The 25118-nt window shown below is 35.1% G+C and overlaps 1 protein-coding gene across 1 annotated transcript in view; it reads left to right on the top strand.

The window, feature by feature from the left end:
* Window positions 1-5734: 5734 nt before the first annotated feature.
* LOC132271386 (probable LRR receptor-like serine/threonine-protein kinase At3g47570) overlaps window positions 5735-25118 on the top strand; it is a 49191-nt gene continuing 29807 nt past the window's right edge. The window contains exon 1 of the mRNA XM_059772744.1: window positions 5735-6218. Within this exon, the coding sequence (XP_059628727.1) occupies window positions 5735-6218 (484 nt within the window). The remainder of the gene's footprint in view (window positions 6219-25118) is intronic.

The following is a 25118-nucleotide window of genomic DNA, read 5'->3' as shown; positions in this document are numbered from 1 at the left end:
AATCTAACCTGGTCTATACCATCTTCTTCTAGGCCCAAGTGGAAAGGCAAAGGAAAGAAGAAGGATGATAATAGGACTAGGCTAGCACAAAACATGGGTATCCAAAAGGTCAAAGGGAATAAGGCAGTGTTAGTTGAGGGCGAAGGAAATTATTTCTTTTGCAGCTAACTAAGACACTAAAGGATGAACTGTCTTAGCAATGACGTGGCATAGGAAAATGTATATTTAATCATTGAGCATTATTATATGGTTGTATCTGTTAATTCCTGATGGATAGATTCTGGAGCCACTGAATATGTTTACAATTCGTTGCAAGGATTTCAGGAATCTAGAAGCCTCAATGATATGGCTATATATTTGTCTTTTGACTTGATGCCAAGGTTGTAGCTAAGTCAATGGGAGTATTACATCTAAAATTTGAGAGTATGAGGATATTAGTATTAGAGAACTGTCTTTATGCACAGATGTAAGACGCAATCTAATTCTTGTTTCATTTTTGGTTTATAAAAATTGTGTTGTTATTTTGTAAAACTGGTTTTATAAAGTTGACTAGATGTGCGATTGCTTCTGGTGCATTAAAAGATGGTTCATATACTATAACCACGAGTTCTTAATATTTGCAGGATGTAGAAACTAATATTGCATCTTCTAGATTGAATGTTAAGAGAAAATTTGTTATTCCTGACTCATTGTATTTTTAGTGTCTATTTTTGGGTTGTAATTAGTTAAAATGAGATTTAAAAATTGGTCAAAGAAAGTTTATAACCTAGTAAGGCAGGGGAGCCTAAAACAAACTTGTGAATCCTATTTTGAATGATAGATAACCTTAAGATCTTTCATCAGCCAAATGAAATAGATATAAAGAACAATTGGAGTCGGTACACACTGATACGTGCGGTCTTATGAACATCTAAGCAAGATTACTCACGTTTTGGATAAATTTACCTAATGTGACACAAGTCTTAAACTTTTGGTATATTCCGAAAGTATCAAGACTGATGTGGAGCACAGATTAGGTAAACTTATCAAAACATTTCGATCTGATCGTGAATATGAGTATTTCTTGGGATAGTGCAAAGACTATATGGTCAATGAGGGTGTTGCGTACCAGTTTTTCCCGCAATTGACGCTCAATGAATTGAGGTGTCAAATAAAAATAACAAAATTCTACTTAACACGGTTAGATCTATGATTTGATATGCTACATTATCTCTTTCATTTTAGAGATTAGCTTTAATGATATCGATGCACATTATGAACTGTATTTCATCTTAGTCTATTTTAAGGATATATTTTGAGCTGTCTTTTTGACTAAATCTTAGTTTAAATCACATGCACATATAGGGTAGTCTTGTACATGTGCGCTTGATATGGACAAGTAAGTTGGAAGCAAATCATATGCATGATAGATTTGATAGCTACTCTAAAGGCACTAGGATGGATTATTTTATGATCTCAGTGATAAAAGTTAATTATTTACACTCATTGTTTATCTATAGGAGGATCATATTATGAATCATATACCTAGTAGCATAATGTTTGAGAATATGGTATTAGTACCAGATGTACCACAAATGAACACACTTATTATAGAGATTAAGACTTATATATGAATTCCTAATGGATGCGTCAGCATCATCTTGTACACAGATTCCTGTATCAGTACATTGTTGTAGTGGGACGATTATCATCTAATCTGACAGAATCATGTTTTTAGGTGAGACCTTTATGGACATCCCTGTTAAACATAAGTTGGACTCAATAAGCTACACGAAAGCGTGAACCGATATGGATATAGATCGTTTTGGCAAGTTGTTATGGAATCAGAGTTGGAATCTATGTATTCTAATAAAATCTGGGATCTTGTAGAACTTTCTAGTAAGGTGATACCTATGGAAGGCAAGTTAATCTATAAAAGGATACCAGAAGATTTCTTAGTGAATGAACCATATGTGTATAGGATAATGTCATTATTTTTCGAATTCTATATATTGTGGACATCCTACTCATTTATAATGACGTGCAAGCTTTGTCATCATTAAAGAGGTAGTTGTTCAATTACTTTGGAATGAAGGATCTTTAAAAATATAAGCTATAGGATTAAGCTTTTTTAAGATCGGGTTAAAAGGAAACTAGACTTATCTTAACAAACCTACATTAATAAAGTTTTGACCAGGTTTGGTATGCAAAACTCAAAGAATGAGTTTTTATTTTATTGATATGGTCTGTTCTCTCTATTAAGTAATTATCCAAGACTAGCAGAGGAGACTGAGCAAATGAGACTGGAATAATATGTTTCGGCACGTGGGGGTCTCATAAATGCCATGGTCTATACCAAATAAGACATCCGCTACATTGTAGGGATAGTCAGTAGATATCAGTCCAATCCCAAACTTAATAACTGGTCTGTTGTGAAAAAATATCATAAAGTACCTTAGGAGAACCAATGATCTCATACTCATTTATGGATGTGATGATGTGGTCCTAGTCAGGTATGCTAGTTTTGATTTTTAATCAGATGTAGATACTTTAAGGTTCATGACTTGGTGTATGCTCACTCAATGGAAGGGAAATCAGTTCGTAGATTGTTAAGCAGATTTTAACTACTGACTCAAACCTGCAGGTGGAGTACATTGTAGCCTTAAAGGCGGCAAAGGAAGCCTTTTAGTTTGATCTCACTGATTCAGAGGTTGTGGAGCATACTAACCTGCTTATTGAGCTACATTGCGACAATGGTGTAGAAGTAGTCCAAATCAATGACCCAAGGTTCCATAGAGGAACAAGGTACATTGAAAGGAACTATCATATCTTGCATGATATTGTCCAGCAATAAAATGTACTCATGACTAGGATATTGTATTGGAATACAACTTTATTGATCCATTTACAAAGGTGTCATCGATCAATAGTTTGATCAACACCTAGTTAACATTGGAGTTAAATGCAATTTGAATTCGCTATGAGGGTAAGTGGGAGCTATTGGGATTTATATACCCTGGCATAGCAAATTCCTTTTTGGATTATAGTGACATATGTTCCTGACATATCTGAAATATTTATGATTTATATAATTAGTGAATTCAATGTATTATGTTTCAATTCATTATAGAATTGATAGTGTCCATTTGATTACAAGAGATATTTATATATGTATGTGATGGCTTCATAGTCGGTAATGATGAATGAACTCATTATTAACTAAGACTTGAACTAGATCCACGGTAGCTTCAGATATATTGCGAGAGCCATCATATGCAATTGCTCCCTATCACCGTCATGGCATTTGACTCTTAAGCATGAGAGAAGTATAGACTATTTTATTAATTAGTAATTACTTTGATTTGTTCGGCGAAATCTTCGGAATCCTTAGACCGGCACTTTGGGTAATTATGTAATTAATAGTTAGAGGGTTATATTTTCAATATTTGTATCATTGCTACTTGTATTTATTTTGTATTGATTATGGTTGATCACAAAGTAAATTCGAAATCCTTCGTATGTTTTAAACAAAATGATTTATTATATATTTATTTATTTAAATTATTATTTTTGTCAAACAAATGTTTTATTGTGATCAAGCCAGAAATAATCAAAGGTACCAAAATAAATATATTAATTAAGTAGTCGGATTGATGGCTTTATTTATCTGATAACTAATTATGTATAGAGGAGTCAAAGTGCAACATTGACTTAGAACTTATTTATTATTTAATTGGAGTTCAATTAATTTTTTTAGTGGAGTAGAAATTAATTAATGAATTAATTTAATTGGGTCCATGGACCGGGCCAATTATTAATTCATCGTAGCCAACAAAATAATAAGCCCAAAGATTCTCATTCATAGCCCAACTTTATATTGGAATCCTATTAGATTTGAGATATGTGAATTAGAGATTGAGAAAGATTTATTGTTTACTTTCCTTATCTTTATTTTGCCTATATATACATGGGTCCATGTATATTTTAGGAGAGACTTTTGGAAAAAGAAAAAAAGGAATATATTGTTTCACTCTTAAGATTTTAGGGTTTGCTTTCTCATCTAATGGAGGCTCCCACAAGCCTAGTTTTCTAAAGTCATTCATGGAGGCTTATAAGTAATTCTTAAAAGTAAGATCACTATCAAGAAGATGGAGATCTAAGGAGAAGGCATCGAGCAAAGGGATCTGTAATAAATGGAAACATTTACTTTAGAGGAAAGATTTAAGGTTTACTCAAACCTTTGATGTAAGTATTCAATTTATTAATTGAATGATATATCATATTTTATTTTTCCATAAAACTTGTCTCTATGTAATGAATCAAGATTTATGTATGAAAATCTCTCAGAAAGTTTTTTAAAACATGTACGTTTCCCGACATTTTGATCCTAATGGTGTCTTGGCTAACAACTGGTCCACAGCAACCTCCACTTGTAACTGGCTTGGAGTCACTTGCGGCACTTGCCACCTACGAGTGACATCCTTAGATTTATCTAATATAGCTTTTGAAGGTACAATTCATCCACACCTAGGTAACCTGTCTTCTTTTATTTCACTCAACCTTAGTAAAAATAATTTCAATGCTCATCTGCCCGATGAGTTAGCTCATCTGCGTCGATTGAATTTCATGGATTTGAGGTTTAACAAATTTAGTGGAGAGCTTTCATCAAGTTTTGGTGCTTTAACTGAACTGAAACAGTTATATCTTGGTAACAATAGTTTTATAGGTATTGTCCCACCTTCCTTGTCCAACATGTCAAAGCTAGAGATTCTAGATATGTAGTATAGCGAGCTCACAGGTTCTTTACCACTCACCATCTTCAACATCTCGTCACTGAAAATTATTTGCTTTACGGACAGTGGCATATCTGGTAATCTTCCAATGGATTTGTGCCATCGTCTTCCAAACCTCCAAGGGCTTTATCTATCCCAGAACCAGTTATATGGTCAAATTCCATCAAGTTTATTCGAGTGCTCAGAACTTCAAGATTTGTCGCTCATTTAACAGGTTTAGTGGACCCATTCCTACAGGGATTCAGAATTCAACAGTGCTTAAGAATTTATATATTGGCAATAACAACCTGGAAGGTTCTGTTACACATACTACCTTTAATTTTTTATTTTGTTTTATTTTATCAATTCATACAATCATATTTGCTTAAGAAAATATGATTTGTATGAATAATTTTATTTTTCCCTAGTTGATTGTATGAAAATTATAATATATGATTATTAATAATTAAAGGCTTAGACTGCTTAGAATTGGTGGTAATTGTTATGAAATTCTTTTGCAGGTGAAATTCCGCAAGACATTGGTAATCTTCTTAATTTGGAGAGATTATCAATGGCAAGTGCTCATCTCAATGGTCTCATTCCATCTTCCATATTTAACATTACTTCTTTGAAAGTTATTCATCTTCGAGATAATAACCTGAGAGGTACGACCCCTATACTCGGGAAACTTTCGCAAGTTGTGTTTTGAACTTTTGTTCCACTATAAATTTTTTATTTTGCCATTTTTTTTTCCCAAATTGAGTTTAGCTATTCTCGTTGATCGGTTTCACGCTGACTAGACATAGCCCCTCCAGTGAGGGCTCAATATTTGTTGCCTTAACAATTATATTTTTGTGCCTAAGAAGTCGATGGAGGAAGAATAAAATTCCAACTCAAGCTGAATTGATACCTATACATGATAGAATTACATACCATGAACTTGTCCGAGCAGCAGATGGGTTTAGTGAAGTAATTTACTTGGAATGGGGAGTTTTGGTTCGGTTTACAGAGGCAAACTAACAAATGGGACGGTTTTGGCTACAAAGGTATTCAATCTACAACAAGAAACCGATTTTAAGAGTTTCGAGACAGAATGCGAAATATTGCGTAATATTCATCACCGGAATCTCACCAGAGTCATTAGTAGTTGCTCTAACCTTGATTTCAAGGCCTTGATACTCGACTACATGCCTAATGGGAGTTTTGAGAAGTTGTTGTATTCACACAATTACTTGTTGGATATCTTACAGAGATTAGACATAATGATAGATGTCGCGTGTGCATTGAAATATCTCCACCATGACTACTCAACACCTGTGGTTCACTGTGATCTCAAACATAGCAATGTTCTCCTAGATAAAGATATAGTTGCACATGTGAGTGACTTTGGTATGGCAAAGTTCTTAGAAGAGGAGGATAGCAAAGCACTAACCAAAACTCTAGCCACAATTGGGTATATTGCACCAGGTGAAGCTTTTAGTTTTCAATTTTTGTTCAAATGTTAGTTCTTGCATTCTTTTTCTCATAACAAAATTTCAATTTCATCACGACACGTCAACTCATTTAATTAATTATTATTTTGGATGCAGAATATGGATCGGAAGGATTAGTATCAACAATGTGTGATGTTTACAGTTATGGTATTATGTTGATGGAAACATTTACAAGAAGAAAACCCATTGATGATTTATTTACTGGAGATTTGAGCCTCAAGGATTGGGTAAATGAGTCACTACCCAATGCAATAATTTATGTTTTAGATTCCAACTTGCCAAGGCAAGAGGAAGAGCACTACACTGTAAAGGTGCAGTGTGTATCAACGGAAACAAGATTGAAGTTCGGGTTTCAAAACCCTCCAAGGAATGGACCAAGGGCTAATGGTCATTCTAAACTGAAATGGGTGCCACTGTGCACACCATTAGAAAGATAATGAAAAATGAATGAAGTTAGACTTAAGAATCACTTGATTCGAAGTCCGGATGAAGAAGATGATCAAAGCAAAAGAAAGAAAGGTTCTAAGGCATAGACGAACACTTGTCCAACGCCAAAGCACCGAGCGCTCATTTGGCACTCATCAAGGCTGAGCACTAGTTCCGTACTCATCAAGGTTAGGCGTTCTAACCTACATGGTCAGGCATACTGACAAAAGGTTCAAGCGTTCGGACTTGCATGGTCAGGCGTTTTGACCTACATGGTCAACCATTCTAACAAAAGGTTCAAGCATTTGGACTTACATGGTCAGGTGTTTTGACTGCCGAATAACAAAACAGAAGCAAGTTTAAAATATACTTGTGAACTTTAAAATTAATGGCCCTTGGCCTCATGTTATACATACACATAAAATAGATGTCAAAAGGTGTGCTTAGGCACACATTACATACCTGAAATTGAAAAATGATATGTTAAACCGAACATTACACAACAACTTTAAAAGAGAGGATAAACATGCTGACACTTGCATGTGAACAAGAATACATTTAAAAGAACTTCAATTATACATATCACCCAAGGCAATTGCAAATCCCCAAATCTGGAATCCTGTACCTGAAAAATGACCCCGATAACTTTGGGGTGAGTAACATAAAGCTACTCGTAAGAGATGAGCATGCATCGACCTAACTTTCTACAAAGTTATTACATTAACATGAAGCAATTCAAAAGAATCATGCTACCAAACATCTATATCAAAAGTGAGACTCAGGAATCATCCTAAACTACTTATGCAATTGAAATGAATTACAGCATACAAGTATACATGCTCAAGTATACAAAACAATGTTGAAGCACAATATATGACATACAAGCATACATTTACAAGTATACTAAATCATGTTAAACGACATAAGCAATATCAACCATACATACACAAGTATCTGATATATATATAGAGTAATCAAGTATACAAACACAAGTATACTAAGCTAAACAAAATACACATAAGACAAGTATACATGGCACAAGCATACTAAATGAAATTAAAACTCATTAAGCAAGTATACAAGTTCAAGTATACTAAATAGGATTCAAATACCCAAAGTAAGCATCAATTCTCAAGCTACAAGTAATCCATGATTAACAACTTGAAATTAAATGCAAAATCAAATAGTGGAAAGACTAGGATATTTGGCCACGAGGCCATACAAGTTATTTCGGGTAATTACGACCCACAAGGTACTACCTAGTGCACACTTATGACTTAGAAAACTCTTGTCTCCATACTAAAGCCAAACCCTCGCCATCACCTTTTCAAATCCTTACAAGCTTCCAAAAATCAATAAGTTCAAAACTTATATAAACTCAATAAGTTAAACCAAGCTTATACAAAACCATATAATGCATAAAAATCATCTTTCATGCACAAGTAAGGTTGAATCCACATAAACCATGTCCTAGAATTCAAGTGTAAATGGCATATGATATGTCAAGTTCTTAATATGCAATTTATACACAAAACAAGAATATCTTACGACAATTGAACCAAATTACCATCTTAAGTCACAAGTACTAAATAAGCTACAATTTAGTAACAAGATTTCAAAGTAATCAATTGTAATATTCTAAACAAGCTATATACCTACACAAGATATATTTAAACAAGCTTTGCAAGATAATGATATCCTATATCATGCTAAGTCAAATTACCATTTTAAGATGCCGCAAATACTAATTCTATATCTAATTAGTAATATGTTCACAAGGTAATTAAACATAATAAGTTTCAAGAGGTTATTAACCTAACATGAAAAATCTCTAGATTTCAAATCAATTCCAAATAACCTCAATTTAATATATGTTAAAGGACATAACACGGTCTTCACATATATTATATCAAATATCAATTTAAGTGATTAAAACACTTAAAATAAAATTAATTAAGCTAATTAATTAATTTTTTCTAGATTTTCAAACAACTCCAAACATTCTCAAATTAACATAGGTTAAAAAACATACTAAGGCCTACTTTAATATCACATTACAAGTTAATTTTATGCCTGTTACAACTATGTGAATTAATCTTTCATAAAAGATAAATATTAAATAAAAGTTACAATTCTAATTCAAATTCTCCCAATTTAATATATGTTGATAAACATACCAAGGCCTAATTTACTAGCATGCCACAATTTAATTCTAAGTCATATACCATCATGAGAATTAAATCTTAAACATAGAAAATAATTAAATTAAATTCTAAAACTTGAACAAAGGCATGCTCACAAGTTATATATATTTATAAAACAATCAATACAACTCAAATATAAACCTATGACATCCCTTACCTCAATTTGAGATGAAATCTCAAATCCCCACCAAAATGAAACCGCTCCGAATCTGACGAAACTTCGGGATTTTGTTGGGGACAATGTGACGACCCTCGATTTTTACAAACCCAGTGTGTCCTGTGATGACTCAAAACAGATCCATAATATGGAAGTAAAAGAAACAAAATGGCCACTAGAGATGTACGTCATCCGTAAGGCACCAAAATGACTCCTCATGAAGCTATGGAACTCAAATGAGCCAAGAAATGAAGCAAGAATGCTTAACCCTAAAAGAAATGAACCAAGGGTACAATGGTCATTCCACACTAAAATGGGTACCACCGTGCACACCATTGGAAAGACAACGAAAAAATAAACAAGGTTAAATTCAAGAATCGCCTGATTCTGAGTCTGAACGGAAAAGATGTGAAATAAAAATGAAGTGGCCTTTTTCGTTTAAGAGTTACCACGAACCTACCTCACTAAAACTGGAATAACTCTCACTATAGGTGGATTTTTGATGAATGGTTGGTACCATTGGAAAGCTAACTTCATGCTCTCAAAGTTAGGCTCAAGAATGAACCAATTTGGACAAGAAATGAAAGAGTTATGATCCCTCAAAGTTAGAACAACAAAGTTGTCCAAGGAAAAGATGTAGGAATTGCCCCAGGGAGGATCGGTCGACCGAAGGCAAGGGTCAGCCAACCGAAACTCAACCGTCGGTCGGCCGAAACCCAATCATCAGTCAGCCAAAACCCAATCATCAGTCGGCCGAAACAAGGTTTTCAATAAAAAGCCTACTGGAATAGAGTCTCGAGAATCGTCGGTCAACCGATGGTGCTCCACCAGCCGGCCGACACATCTGCTGCAGCTATGAAAAGCTGCTGCAACGTGTGGAAATGGTACTTGGGCCAATTCTAGGGTTCTACATGCATCCTACATGATCCAAATATGTTTCAAAACATTTCCTAACCCAGTTCAAACATCTAAACACACGCCAAAACAAAAAGGAACTCAACTGACACCCCAATGCAAGGTTTTTACATAAAAACTAATAAAATCCCCCAAAAATAGTTCCAAAGTTTAAACTCAAGATTTTTGTGAAATGTGGACATGCATGCAAATATAAAAAGTCATTTAAGACGCGTCCTAATGGTCCACGGCGTCAAAACAACCCAAATGCAAAATATAACCTCTCTACAGCCAAAAATGCCTTAAAATGCTATAAGTGGAACTAAAATGTGAAACCTAGAACAAAATGATGTTTGGCCCTTGTCCACACCTCATGCTTGATCATAAAGACCCTATGAAAGAAACGGAATGAAATTCTCACACCCAACACAAAAGTTATGAGACAATGACTTAGCATTTTACAATATTTCCATAATAAACCATAAAAGCAAAAGTGCATAGATTACATGATACATGTCATTGGCCTCCGGCCTCATCTTATACACATCAAATACATTAAAATGAGCGTACTTATGTATACTTTACATATACGAATCAAAGAATACAAATTTTGATTTACATGGTTACAAATAGGATTTCATGCCAACATTTTCATGAAAATGTTACTTCAAGTCTACGAAACTTCCATGGCATAGTGTGTATCCCAAGTCAAGGTCCCTGTGCCTGCAAAATGTCCCCACTACGTGGGTGAGTAACACAAAGCTACTCGTAGGAGATGAGCATGCATCGACTTAGCATTTTACAATTTTATCACCTTAAGGTGAAACATGTTAAAGGGGCTCATGCCACCTAACGTCTATGTTAAGATGAGACTCAGGGATTATCCTAAGCTACTCATGCAATTGAAATGAACAATGACATACAAGCATACATGCTCAAGTATACTAAACTGTATTAAAACATGATACATGACATACAAGCATACATGCTCAAGTACCCTAAATCATGTTAAACAAGTTATGTATTAGATAAGCATGCATATACAAACATACAATTAACATGGAAAACTCATAAATTAAGTATACAGGCACAGGTATACTAAGCTAAATGAATTACGCATAAGACAAGCATACACAACACAAGTATACATAATGAAGTCCGATTGCACAAATCAGACATACAATGCGTAAGTATACTAATTAGGGTTTAGACACACAACCAAAGACATAAGTTCAAGTATGGTACATGAGATCTAAATACACAAAACAAGTATACAGTTTCAAGTATACTAAATAAGATCTAAATACAAAAAGCAAGTATACAGTTTCAAGTATACAAAATAGGATTCAAATACCCAAAGTAAGCATCAATTCTCAAGTTACATGTAATCCATGATTAATAACTTGAAATTAAATGCGAAATTGAATAGTGGAAAGACTAGGATCCTTGGCTGCAGACCAATCACGTTATTCCGGGTTATTAGCCCGCAAGGTACTACCTAATGCGCAGGTGTATAAGTTATTTGGGGTAATTACGACCCACAAGGTACTACCTACTGCACACTTCATATGACTTAGGAAACTCACGAATCCGTACTAGGACCAGACCCTAGCCATCATATGAACATGATCCTTACAAGCCTCTAAAAATAATAAGTTTAAAACTTATGTAAAATCAATAAGTTAAACAAAACTTATACATTTCAAATAATGTCTAGGAATCAATTTACATGCACAAGTAAGTTGAATCACAAAGTAAGAATATTTTACAACAATTGAACCACATTACCATCCTAAGCCACAAGTACTAAATAAGCTACAATTTAGTAACAAGCTCCCAAGGTAAGCAATTGTAATATTCTAACAAGCTATATACATACACAAGATATATTTAAATAAGCTATTTAAGACAATGATATCACCTATCATGCTAAGTCAAATTACCATCTTTAGGGGCTACAAGTACTAATTCTATGACAAGTTAGTAGCATGCTCACATGGTAATTAAACGGACTACATTTTAAGGAATTATCATCCTATTACATCCAATATTAATTTAAGTGACATACACACTTAAAACAAAATTAATTAAGCTAACTAATTAATTTTTCTCTCTAGATTTTCAAACATATCCAAATATCCTCAATTTAATATATGTTAAACAACTCACCAAGGCCTAATTTACTAGCATGCCACAATTTAATTCTAAACTATACACCATAATTAAAATTAAATCCTAAAAAAAGAAAATAAATAAATTAAATTCTAAAAACTTGAACAAGGCATGCTCACAAGTTATATATACTTATAAAGCTATCAATACAACAATAATATAAACCTAAGACATCCTCTACCTCAATTTGAGATAAAAATCTCAAAAGCCCACCGAAAAAAAAGTGTTCCAAATCCGACGATACCGAAGGGTTTTGTCGGGGACAACATGATCTACATGAACCCATAAGAAGCCCCATCAAAATCACAACTTGGCTTCAAACCCTAACTCAATAAATGGTTAGAAATGAATTCTAATAAGGGGGAAAGGTAGAGCACATCGAGGGGAACAACAAACGTTAAGGCCGAAGAAGAAAAGGAAATCAAGTGGAGGAGAAGAAGAAAAGGTGGCAGCCCCATGGGCATCCATGGCTGCCGGCCAAGAAAGGAAGAAGATGAAAAAAATTTGATTTTTCTTCTTGAAGTCCCCTATTTATAGAAAATCACAAAAGTGCCCCAAAAGGGTCCCGCCAGGTCTGAAAAAGTAGATTTTGAGTAAACGAGCTCAAACATAAAAAATCCATGAATGAGAAAGATTCTAAATGAGAAAATATAAATAACGTAAGAAACGGCGTCAAAAACTGAGTCTCGAGCCGAAAGATATACCCCAAACAAGTTCAACAGTAACCGGGTCCAGAAATCCTGAAACTGGAGAAAAATGACTAGAAGGAAATTCTATGAGTACCTGACTCGATAAAATGTAAAAATGAATCCTGTACAAGGATCCAGGCTCCAGATGAGATATTTTGCAATAACTTTCATTAATTGCACAATGGCCCCTATAAAAAGGGTTAACTACGAAACTGCCCCAGAATGAAAATATCTTCTTAGATACCCCTGAAATAAAATATCTTTGAAAGATATTTATGAAAAACACCCCAAGAAAAGAAAAAGATTCTAAAAAATAATGCATCCATGCCCCTATGGACACTAGTAGCAACCAAAGTACTTTTCTGCAAAAGTAAAGATTACGTATTTCGTGGAAACCACTTAGAATGAAGATACGTGAAGTCAAAAACAAACTCCGAGCACAAGGAGTGAGGTTATGCCAACAAGGTGACAAATGAGGAAAAGACAAAATAGGGAAAAGGATAAAACAGGGAAAAAGACGAAAAGTGAATAATGTTAAAAACGAAAACTGTGGAAATGACTCGGTCCTCAAATGAAGTTGTCAATCCAAAGGAAAGAGTCTTAGAAACCATTTTCGAGCACTCGAGACGACACTAAGCGACAATAAACTGAACTCAGAAAAGAAATTTCAACGAAAAAAATTCATCCGTAAAATTCTGAGGAAAAAGGGAAAGGAAGGAAATGACTAAGTCATTATAGACAACGAGGTGATCATTAAACACCAAGGAGGTCACACCAAAATCCAAACTTGGCTTCAAACCCAAACTCAAAAAATGGCCAAAATGGGATTCCAATTGGTTAGAATCGAAGGCCTCGTCAAGGCGAACAATAAAGCCTAAGGCATCACCACTTTTTAACAAAGGGAAGAAGTCCAAAAGAAGAAAGAGAAGATGGCAGCCCCATGGGCTTCCATGGCTACCGGCCAATAGAGGGGAAAGAGATGAAAATATCTCACTTTTCATTTTAGAGACCCCTATTTATAGAAAAAAAAAAAAAAAAAAAACCCTAAAAGTGCCCCGAACGGGGTCCTACCTGGTCCGAAAAAGTGAAATTTGAGTAGACGTGCTCTAAAGGAAAAAATCCATGAATGAAAAAGAACCAAAATGAGAAAATATTAACAACGGAAGAAACGGCATCAAAAATCGAGTCCCCGAGCAGAGAGATATACCATAAACAAGTTTGGCACTAATTGGGCAAAAAACCCGAAAACTATAGGGTTCGACCGCAAGACAATTCTAAGAGTACACGACTCGATGAAATGTGAAAATGAATCCCATATGAGGATCCAGGCTCAAAACAAGGCATTTTACAATAACTTTTATTAATTACACAACAGCCCCTCCAAGAAAGGGTAACTGCAAAACTGGCCCAGAAAGAAAATATCTTCTAAAAATATTTTCTTAAAAACCCCCAAAATAAAATATCTTCAAAAGATATTTATGAAAAAGCACCCCAAGAAACCGAAGTGTTTTTGAAGAACCTTGCATCCGTGCCCCTATGGGCACCAGAGCAACCATAGTACTTTTCTACAAAAGTAAAGATACGTATTTCGTGGAAACCACTTAGAATGAAGATACGTGAAGTCAAAAACCAACTCTGAATATGAAAAGTGAGGTTTTGCCAACAAAGTGACAAACGGGGAAAAAGACAAAAGTAAATAGTGTCAAAAAACGAACAATATGGAAATGACGCGGTCCTTTAAGGAAATTGTCAATCCAAAGGAAAGAGTCTCAGAAACTATTTTCGAGCACTCGAGATGACACTAAGTGACGAGAAACTGAACTCAGAAAAGAAATTCCAACGAAAAAATTTATACGTAAAATTTGAAGAAAAAAGAAAGGAAGGAAATGACTGGGTCATTACAGCATACCACTAGAAAGAGACCTCAATATGACAATACCATGCCGATAGATCCTCAAAACAAAAATGAGCATAAAGCCCTGAATCCTCAACACCCGACTGTCACCTCATTACCATCAATGATGCCATCAATCATTAACACTTAGCCGATAACATAATCCACTCCTTCTAAGGCGATCTATGTGCCTAAATGAGAAAACCTCATACTCCAGGTTCAACATCACTACCTCCCTTCTTCACTGTTCCTTAGAACACTCTTGGCCTCGACAAAATCAAATGGCCTACCAACTAAGTCTACAAAATCAACCTCGTTCCACTCATTCTTATCATCAGTCTACCTTTCTAGATCCTCAAACGCCGAGCACTATCTCCTGATATGTCAAACACAATTGAAATACAACCCGAATCCACAGCTTTCAAATTCTAAAACACAATTCATTTGATAACACCATACTCACCAGTTATCATTTCATCCATAAACAACTAAGCACTCCAATGACCCCGTACTACCTGCCTTATCGTGCAACCCTGCAATACACAGCTAGAACTGACCAATACACCTCACCTCGAGACCTTCTAGACAGCCGTACCAACCCCGAACTCCGCTCTCCGACCGAGCCATGTAATTAACTCACCGAGAGTCAATTACCCTTAGCACACCCCTGAAGCTTTCCGAAATGAAGATCACCCTTCGACAAATCAATCTCTAAAATAGACTCCTACAAGACCACGAAATGATCCACATCTACAATCAGTCCTACGTCACCCTAGACCTATAAAGTCCAACAAGTCCCCACAATAGTCAGAACCAACAAGCTTCCTTAAATCATACCACAAGATACACATCTACAACTCACAGACTACATTCGTGACTTAAACAATCTCAGTCACACCTACCATGACCGGTTCGATAAGAACCTCTGCACCAAACCATGACCCAAGTCACTAACACCAACCTCCTATGGTCATACCAAAACCCACACACCAAAACATGACACTCATACATAATACAGTCACTATGCCTTGAAATACAACCTGTTTGAAGTCATGCTCTAAGCACCACATAAAAGGTAACAAGAGGATAAAAATAGCTACATGAAAAATAGTTCAATCCACGAGCTAAAAGACTAAGCCATCTGTTCGATAGGAACTGGCACCCAATCGCCCTAGAGCAACCGAGCTCCTCGCCAACTCAGGTTAAAGCTCACACAACCATCCCATGCTCGACTGCATAAACACATAAAAATATAGATATGCATGTATACAAAATGAATGAAACCACAATACTATATTCATTACTTGTCACATTATCATAAAGAAAATTGCACTAACCGTGCCTACTTCTTGCCACCATCGTATATCTCATACTTCCTGCCTTATCATATATGGAATGCTTACAGTTAACATAAACACTTCATTTACATGTATTGACAATTTAAACACGTATGCACTTAGCAAATAGGCATGCCTTTCAAAATAATAAACACTTAAACAGGTAATAAGTAAGCATGCTGCTTAAACAGTTAAGCACTTTAACACATAGGCACATAAACAATGTAAGTCAACTCTCTATCCCATCTAGGTAAGCCACTACCCGTTATCCGAAAGGTATTCGAACCTAATGCTCTAAAACCAATTTTGTAACGACCCGCACCCATGGGTCCGAACCGTTAGCCGGGTCCTTACCCAAACCCGAGGCCAACAAGGTCATATAATCCATTTCCTGTGTGTGTCATGTGAGTTAGTCCAGGGTCCCAAAATACCCTAAGGTGTAACCTTACAGAGAGGGTCAAATGATGCAGGTCAAAAAGGAAAGAACAGCCGGCTGATAGCCCTTGGTTGGCCAGCTGACAAGGCAGGATCGGCCAGCTGACCTACATAGTCGGTCGGCTGAAACGGTTGTCAAAGATGAATGCTCTACGGACTTTCCAAAATACCTGACGGTCGGCTAGTGAAGGGGTTCGGTCCACTGATGGTAAGGTTTAACCGGCCGAAACAAGGCTTCACACCCCTGAACTCACTGGAATGGTCTCCAACTGTGCTTGTTATAAACAAAGCCTATGCTAGACCTATTGTGCAATCAAATTCTGAATTCAAGGCAATAGAACACGACATAATATTGTTAAAGACATCTATAATTGGTCAAAATATAACTGCATTTCCCATTCATCATGAAATACTTATATGGTCCCACTTTACTTGTAAATACTATCAAGTGTCATAGTTACAATACATAGCCATGGTTTGCAAAACTAATACACTTTACTATAGCTTAAGACTTAACAAAAGATTAGCAAATACACATAAAGAGACAAAAATAGATTTTTAGTCCTCTTCATGCTTCGTTGGGTCAGCATCCACTACTTCTTTAACCTGCCCTGAAAATGTTAAAATAAGGGGTGAGCAAAATTTGCTCAGTATGTGGTGCCTAAGACACACCACTTGTGACCCCGTGAATCCAAACAATGAATAGAAATAAGGCAACGGGATCATACTAAGTTGGGAAAAATAAAATACAAACTCAAGTCATAATGAAACAATTTCATGCCATGAAATGCAATGCCATGTATATCACTCTCCATTTTAAAAATCCAAATCCATCAATTTTCAAACTGTTAATATAACCCGTCCGTTAGTGAGTCCACAGTGACACGAGAGAAGGATTGGCTACTGTCCCTGACCCTTGGTATCCCCGCGGTGTCATTTGGGACCCAGCTAGCTCAACCATGCTAGGGTGATTTCCCTAGTTCCCTCTAGGTTATAGTAATTTCTAGGAAATTAATAAATACCATAGGTATGGAAATTAAAATTTACGCATGTTTTTCACATAATTCCATCAGCACACATAAACATAGATTTCAAATACAACAATTACATCATTTTAAAAGCAATCAACCCAAATTAAACATGCTTGACAACAAATTTTGAAAGAAAATTCACAAGAGAACAAGAAATTGGGAATTAGAAACCCACTACAAGAAATTAGGCTATTAGGGACAATCCTTTAGTGACGCACTAAAAAACTGTCCCTGAAGATCTTCTTATTAGGGACGAGCAAATTTTACTGTCCCTAATACTAGCTTTTAGGGATAGTCAATCTAATATGTCACCAAAACCCTAAGAACTGTCCCTAAAAATGTTATTTTTTGGCACGGTCTATTAAATACCGTCCCCAATTCCATAAAAAAAGTAGCGCCAAGTTTTAGCGCCTTTTTTTTTCCTTTTGTTTAGCGCTATAGTATGCGTCAAAATGAAATATATAAAATTATTTTGTTTTACAAAATAGGGAAGAGGCATCAAACTACGTCATTTTTGTCTAAAAAAAATAGTAAACCCATATAATTTGTAAACCTAAATCTTCAGTTCTTCTCAAAAGTTGCAGAGCACTTCCACTATCACGAAATATGAAGACCTATATCATTTACAAACCTCTTCAGTTCTTCTCAAACATTCTTTGGGCTTAATTTTCTATGACGACCCTGGTTTTTAGGCTAGCGTGTCCTGTGATGAACTGAAGATTGACCCGATAACGGATCCAGATGTGGAAGCAAGAAACAAGACTTTAGGAAGTCAAAGTGACCTCCCATGAGGTAGTGGAACTCAATGAGAACTCATGCGGGAGCAAAAGATTAAAAATATGACAAATAAGCCCCCAGGGGCAAAATAGTTATTTCTAAAAAATGTGGATTCGGGTGCCACTGAGCACACCGCTAGAAGGACAACGAAAAACTAATCAAGATGGACTCAAGAATCACATGATTCGGAGTCCGGATGAAAGAGAAACGGCATGACGAAGAAAAACGAGCACTTAAGGCAAAAAGGGTAAACTATTAATTATTCAGGAAGAACCTGGTGCAACCGAGCATACCGTTGGAAATACAGTGAAAAATTAGTCAAGTTCAAAAAAAAATTCACTTCAATCGGAGTCCGAACGAAGGAGAAAAGCCCAAAAGAAGAATTGACGTCGCAGCGGCCCGACGAGGGGCCATAACAGCCCCATGCACACGCCCATGCGCGCACCCATGTGCACGCCCAAGCACACGCCCATGCGTTGCGCGTGCGCTGGGTGCACACACGGCTGGCAGCAGCCTATAAAGCTGCTGTGTGGTTTGTTTTTCAGAAAAAATCTGGAACAGAGGCTGAATTTGAAGACCTAGATGAATTTTTTTGCAAAAACACAAAGAAGAAACTCCCCTCAAAAATGAGTTTCCTATGTGACTCATGAGAGAAATAAAAAAAAAAAAATGTAATGTAGAATGCCCGAAATGCCCCTCCATGAAATCTAGTCATGGAGGTCCAAAAAGCTGTTAAATTAAAAAACTAAGAGCTGAACTTTGCGATCGATTTTCGGCACCAAGATGACATTTTCTGGAAAAACACAAAAAGAAACCCCCTCTAAAATCATGTTTTCTAAGCGACCATGTCAAAAGAATAAAATAAAAATGATATGAAAGTTCCAGAATGCCCCTAGGTCAGATTATGCAAAAAAAATACGAAATGAATTCACAAGAGGCTCAAAACACAAACGATAAGGTTTTGCCTGGAAACGACCATGCACACAAACGTAACTTACCTATTTGGACGTGCTACAATGGTCCATGACTTAAAAATACCACCGATACAAAATCCGACCCCCCAACGGGCAAAAAGGCAAAAATGGAACTTGGAATGAAAACTCGGAATCCAAAAATACAAAACGGGATCAAATGACCATTTAGCCCTTGGCCACACTTCAAACATGATTTGTGAGACCCTATGAAAGAATGAGAATGGAATTCCCACACCCGATGCAACCATGGTGAAGCAATGACTTGTGATTTTTCAAGATTTTCACAATATTTCATGAAGTTAAAAAGTACATAGAATACAATATAATGGTCATTAGCCTCCAGCCTCATCTCATACACATCAAATACATTGAAAGGAATGTACTTAAGTACACATTACATACATGGAATCAAATATACATATTTTGACATATAAGTCTACAAAATGACATTTCATGCTAACATTCGCATGAAATGGAAACTTGAAAGCTACACGACATCCAAGGAATGCTAGGCGTCATGAGCCAAGTCTTCGTACATGAAATATGTCCCAGTATCGTAGGGGTGAGTAACATAAAGCTACTCGTAGGAGATGAGCATGCATCGACCTAGTATTTTACAAATTTATCACCTTAAGGTGAAGCATGTTAAAGGGGTTCATGCCACCTAACGTCTACATCCAAGTGAGACTCGGGGAGCATCCTAAGCTACCTTAGAGTCTAAGTAACAAGAATCATGATATACATACGTGTATGAAACGAATCATGGTTGGGATAATCTAAAGAACACGGTAAGAAGAATGCTTGAGCATAAATTAGCATGAATTACATTTTCAATACAATTGAACTAGGTCTAGAGTAATCCATATAACATAACAAAAGCATATTTGAATACAAGTTAACAAGAATCACATTTTCCATGCAATTCAATAACAAAAGAGCATGTTATAGAATGCAACAAGGTATGAGTTCTCAAAGCAATCAACTTAGAATCTAAAGCACAAAATAATAGTGGTGGTTCATGCCACCTAACGTCTAAGTTCTAAATGAATCAATAGGATCAATCCTAAGCTTTGTTAGAACGTCAAAACACAATTTTCAATATCGATGCAATTTAACCAATATTGGAACTTCCAATACAACGCATAAAGCATAATTTCGCAAAGTTAACATCATGTAACTTAAAATGGAACGATAAATAAGGAACAACAAGTTACAACATCATCTAGTTATCAACTTGAAAATGAAATGCAAAGTCAAACAAAGTGGATACTCGGACGTCACGCTGGATCAGACCGACAACATAGTTACTTTAGGGTTACTAGCCCATGGGTAACCTCCCTATGTGCGCACTAGACTATATAGAGGGACTATCCCCCGTACTAGAACCACGTCATAGCCATAGTCAAATAACGACATCCCCAAGTTTCCAAAATTAACAAGTTCTGCAACAACGTATAAATCAACAGGAATATGCAAGATAATCAACTATCTACTAAGCACAACCAAATTTGGAAACCTATACAATACATGTCTAAGTTCACAACTAATATGATATGATGAATGTCGAATCTTCAGTGTGCGATTCGTTACACGCTATGCATGAATGATGTTAAATATGAAGTGTGCAAATCATTACGCAAGATAACAATATATTCAATATTGAAAACATAAGCTCATAAGTTTAAATACAATAATAAGGTAGAACTTCAATAAATCATGCTAATTTAAATCCCAAGGTTCTAAAACAACTTCTAATAGTTCCAAATTAATATATACTAGTAAACAAGTCATGGCCAATACAAATATCAAGTTAAAACCTTAATTAAGCTAATGGGACCACAAACTAGATTTTAATTAATTCTTTTAATTAAAATCTCTAGATTTTCAAACTTAACCAAATGCTCTCAAATTAACCTATGTTGGAAAACATGCCAAGGACTAATGTAATATCACATTACAAGTTTATTTCATTCAATTTACGACCATGCGAATTAAACTTTCACTAAAGTTAAACATAAAACAAAAGTTGCAATTTTCATGCAATAAATCCCAATTTAATACATGGGAAAAACCATATCAAAACTTAATTTTCTAGCATGCCACAATACAATTCCAAGTTGTATATCACCATGAGGATTAAATCTTAAATATGGAATTTAATTAAATAAAAGGTTTCAAAACCTAACTGAATATTCTAAATCAAATATATGTGAAGCTATATGGCATGTAAATCAAGAATATCAAGTCGGAATTCAAATAGAGTGAATAGTGCACTCGGGGCAAATTAATTAATTTAATTAATTAATAATTACTAATTTTCAAAACACCTCCAATTACTTTCAAATTCAACTATGTTGGAGAGCATGCTAAGGCCTAATTTAATATGCTAACACATATTGATTTCAAGCTAGTTAAGGCCATGTGAATTAATCTTTCACCTAAGATAAATATTTAAATAAAAGCTTTAGTACTTATTTAAATGCTCTAATTTTAATACACGACAATAAGCATATCATGGGGCAATATAATATCATGCTACATGTTTAAATCAAGTCATGAGCAACCGGAAAAATTAGATCCCGTACAAGAAAAATAAATAATAAAATCTCTACATTTTATATTTAATCATGCAAACAAGTAGTATAAGCATCACAAGCATGCTATATAACAAGAATTTAAACTTAGAACATCCCCACCATAATTTGAGATAAAAATCTCAAAAGCTATCAAAATGGAACAGCTCCGAATCCGACGAAACTACTAGGTTTGTCGGGGACAACGCCGTGAACATAACCCCCATGAAAGCCCCATCAAAATCATAACTTAACCTCAAAACCAAACTCAAGAAATGGTCAAAACTGAATTCTAATAAGGGGGAAAGGTAGAGCACGGCGAGGGGAACAACAAACATTAAGGCCGATGACTTTCCATCAAGGAAAAGTGAACCAAAAGAGGAGAGAGAAGATGGCAGCACCCTTGGGCTGCCATGGGAGCTCCAGGTCATGCATAAAGAGGGGAGAAGATAAAAAATGAAATATCTCACCCCCCTTTTATAGAAATCTCAAAAAGTACCCCGAACGGGTCCCGTCGGGTCTGAAAAAGTAAAATTTGAGTAGATGCGCTCAAATGGAAAAACTTTGTGAATAAAAAAGATTCAAAATGATAAAAATATGAATAACGGAAGAACTGGCGTCAAAAACTGAGTCCCGAGCAGAAAGTTATACCCAAAACAAGTTTGGCGATAACTAGGGCCAAAAACCCTGAAACTGGAAAACATTGACCAGGAGGAAATTCCAAGAGTACACAACTCGACGAAACGTGAAAATGAATCCCGTACGAGGATCCAGGCTCAAAACAAGACATTTTGCAATAACTTTCATTAATTGCACAATGGCCCTTCCAAAAAGTGAAAACTGCACTTATGGCCCAGAATGAAAATCTCTTCCAAAAATATTTTCTTAAAAACCCCTGAAATAAAATATCTTCAAAAGATATTTACGAAAAACACCCCAAGAAAAGAAAATAATTTCAAAGAACTTTGCATCTATGCCCCTGTGGACACCGGGAGCAACCAGATTACTTTCTTGCAAAAATAAAGATACGTATTTCGAGGAAACCACTCAAGATGAAGGCACGTGAAGTCAAAAACCAACTCCGAGCATGAGAAGTGAGGTTGTGCCAAAAACTGACAAACAGAGATAAGACAAAATAGGGAAAATGACAAAATAGGGAAAAGACGAAATAGCGCATAGTATCCGAAAAACGAAAGATTATGTCACAATACAGCTTTGTCCCTTCTAGTTCCAGCACCCCTGATTAATGGAGACTATATTACGTAATGGCCTCTTTATTTATACACACACATATATAGAAAAAAGCTTTATCTAAGTTCAAAAAGGAATGACCAAGATCATTGCATCTCTAATGACCCAGAATGATTTAGTGGAAATCATAGAGGGCAGGGATCAATCACAATAGAGGACAACATGTTTGTACATGAAATTTTGGAGGATAGTGTCAAACTACAACTGTTCAGAGTTGGATAGCATATCAAAATCACTTGGATGAAGAGGGAGAACACTAAAATAAACTAATTATAGTAATGATGGAAAATATATGTGAGCATGAAAATAACTTTTAGATCACAGATATCATACTACTAAAATTTATCTCACATTATAAGATAGGAATTACATTCTAAGACAATTTGAAACAAAGATCAAGACAAGGACAAAAAATTTCCAGGAACAACTAATTTTTTGAGAATTTTGCAGAGAAAACCAAGAGAAACTATTTACTTGGGAGATCTTATAATCTAGGGAAAGGAAACGAGAAACTGGAATAGAGTTTGTAGTGAAGTAGAAAGAGAGCAAAACATGTATTCACCTTATTTCCAAGTTGAATCATAGAATAGTTGCAAGAGAGTCAATATAGGAAACCACAATTCATGTAAGTGGGATGTAAGGAATAAGGATACTTTTTTTTTTTTATAAGGAATAAGGACACTTTTATGAATAAAGTTTTTCTATGAGGGTATTATCTACTGTTAAGAAAATGTAAAATATATTAGGACTAAACCAAGCACATCCTGCTTTTATATATTGGATTTCTTTATTTGATGAGTATCAATTTCCTCTAAAGCAAAGGACAAAAAATGATGGGAAGTTCTTAACTAAACCAGCAAATAGTTGCTTCTTCAATGAACCCCTGTAGTGACCATCCCTTTTGCAGACCATTTGGTCATCCATTAAAGTTTTTAATTTCTTCAATTTTTTTTTTTTTTCCATTGGACTTTCTTTTAGTAAATCTATAATGATATACAACAGATTTGGAATTCTTTGGTTTTCCACTTTTATCATCTAAAGGTGCATGTTAAATAATCAATGATATCGTCGTTACAACGTTTAATGAATTTCCTTGTTCTATTGAGAGATGTTTAGCAATTTTTTTTTCCATCTATAATTTTTTTCTACATTATTGCTGCTATGGCATTACTTCAAAATACTCCATCTGAGTTTTAAATTATTTTAAGAATAACAACCTATAATTGAGAGTTCCCTGGCAGATGGACATTAATATATGAAGGTAGATGGACATTAGCGATAGTTGACCCATGACAGTCAATGAACGTATACTCAAATTAAAACATATTTCTTTGTTTATTAACAAATTCATTTTAAAAACCGGTATTCGATACTTCTTACTTCGATCACATATCAAATACTTCTCGCATACTTCAATACACATTTTTAACTAGTTTTAAACATTAAAATGTAGATTTTCCCAAATTAATATCATAATATAATTGTTGAGAAAAGTTTAAAATTTATTTTTAAAAAGCCATTGAAATATATATTTAGTACAAAATGTATCACATATCATGCAATATGACTCTTAACTCTTATTTTGTTTCTTAATCATTAAATCTTATTTTGTTTGTTAATCATTTGATTTTTTTTTTTTTTTTAAAAAAAAAGAAGAAATGTATTTCTCTTGTAATTATGTTGCTAGGGATGAGGACGGTGAAAAGGATGAGGATCCTGCTATTCGCTTGTACAAGGACACACATTTTAAGGAACAAGGTAGATGGGCACACGAGAAAGCTAAGAGGAATTTTATAAGTTAACTATAAGCTAGCATGTTGGATTATGAAATTTGGATCTCATAATATTTTTGCAGTTTATAGGGGGTCACATGCCTTTAAGTGACCATTTTTGCGGTTTATAGGGGTTACATGCCTTTAAGTGACCATTCTTGTTTTTTGATGCACAAATAGAGGTGGGAAATTGTTGCGGATGAAGTATGGTTTTCTTTCATTGCATTTCAAGTTTAAAAAATAAAAAAATATATAATGGGAATAATTTGTTGAAATGTTGGGGCCAGG

The sequence above is a fragment of the Cornus florida genome, unplaced genomic scaffold, assembly GCF_030987335.1.
Source record: "Cornus florida cultivar Cherokee Brave unplaced genomic scaffold, ASM3098733v1 CherokeeBrave_3.0.0_Hap2_Chr01, whole genome shotgun sequence".
Taxonomy (NCBI): Eukaryota; Viridiplantae; Streptophyta; class Magnoliopsida; order Cornales; family Cornaceae; genus Cornus; species Cornus florida.
This window is presented reverse-complemented; position numbering and strand designations above follow the sequence as displayed.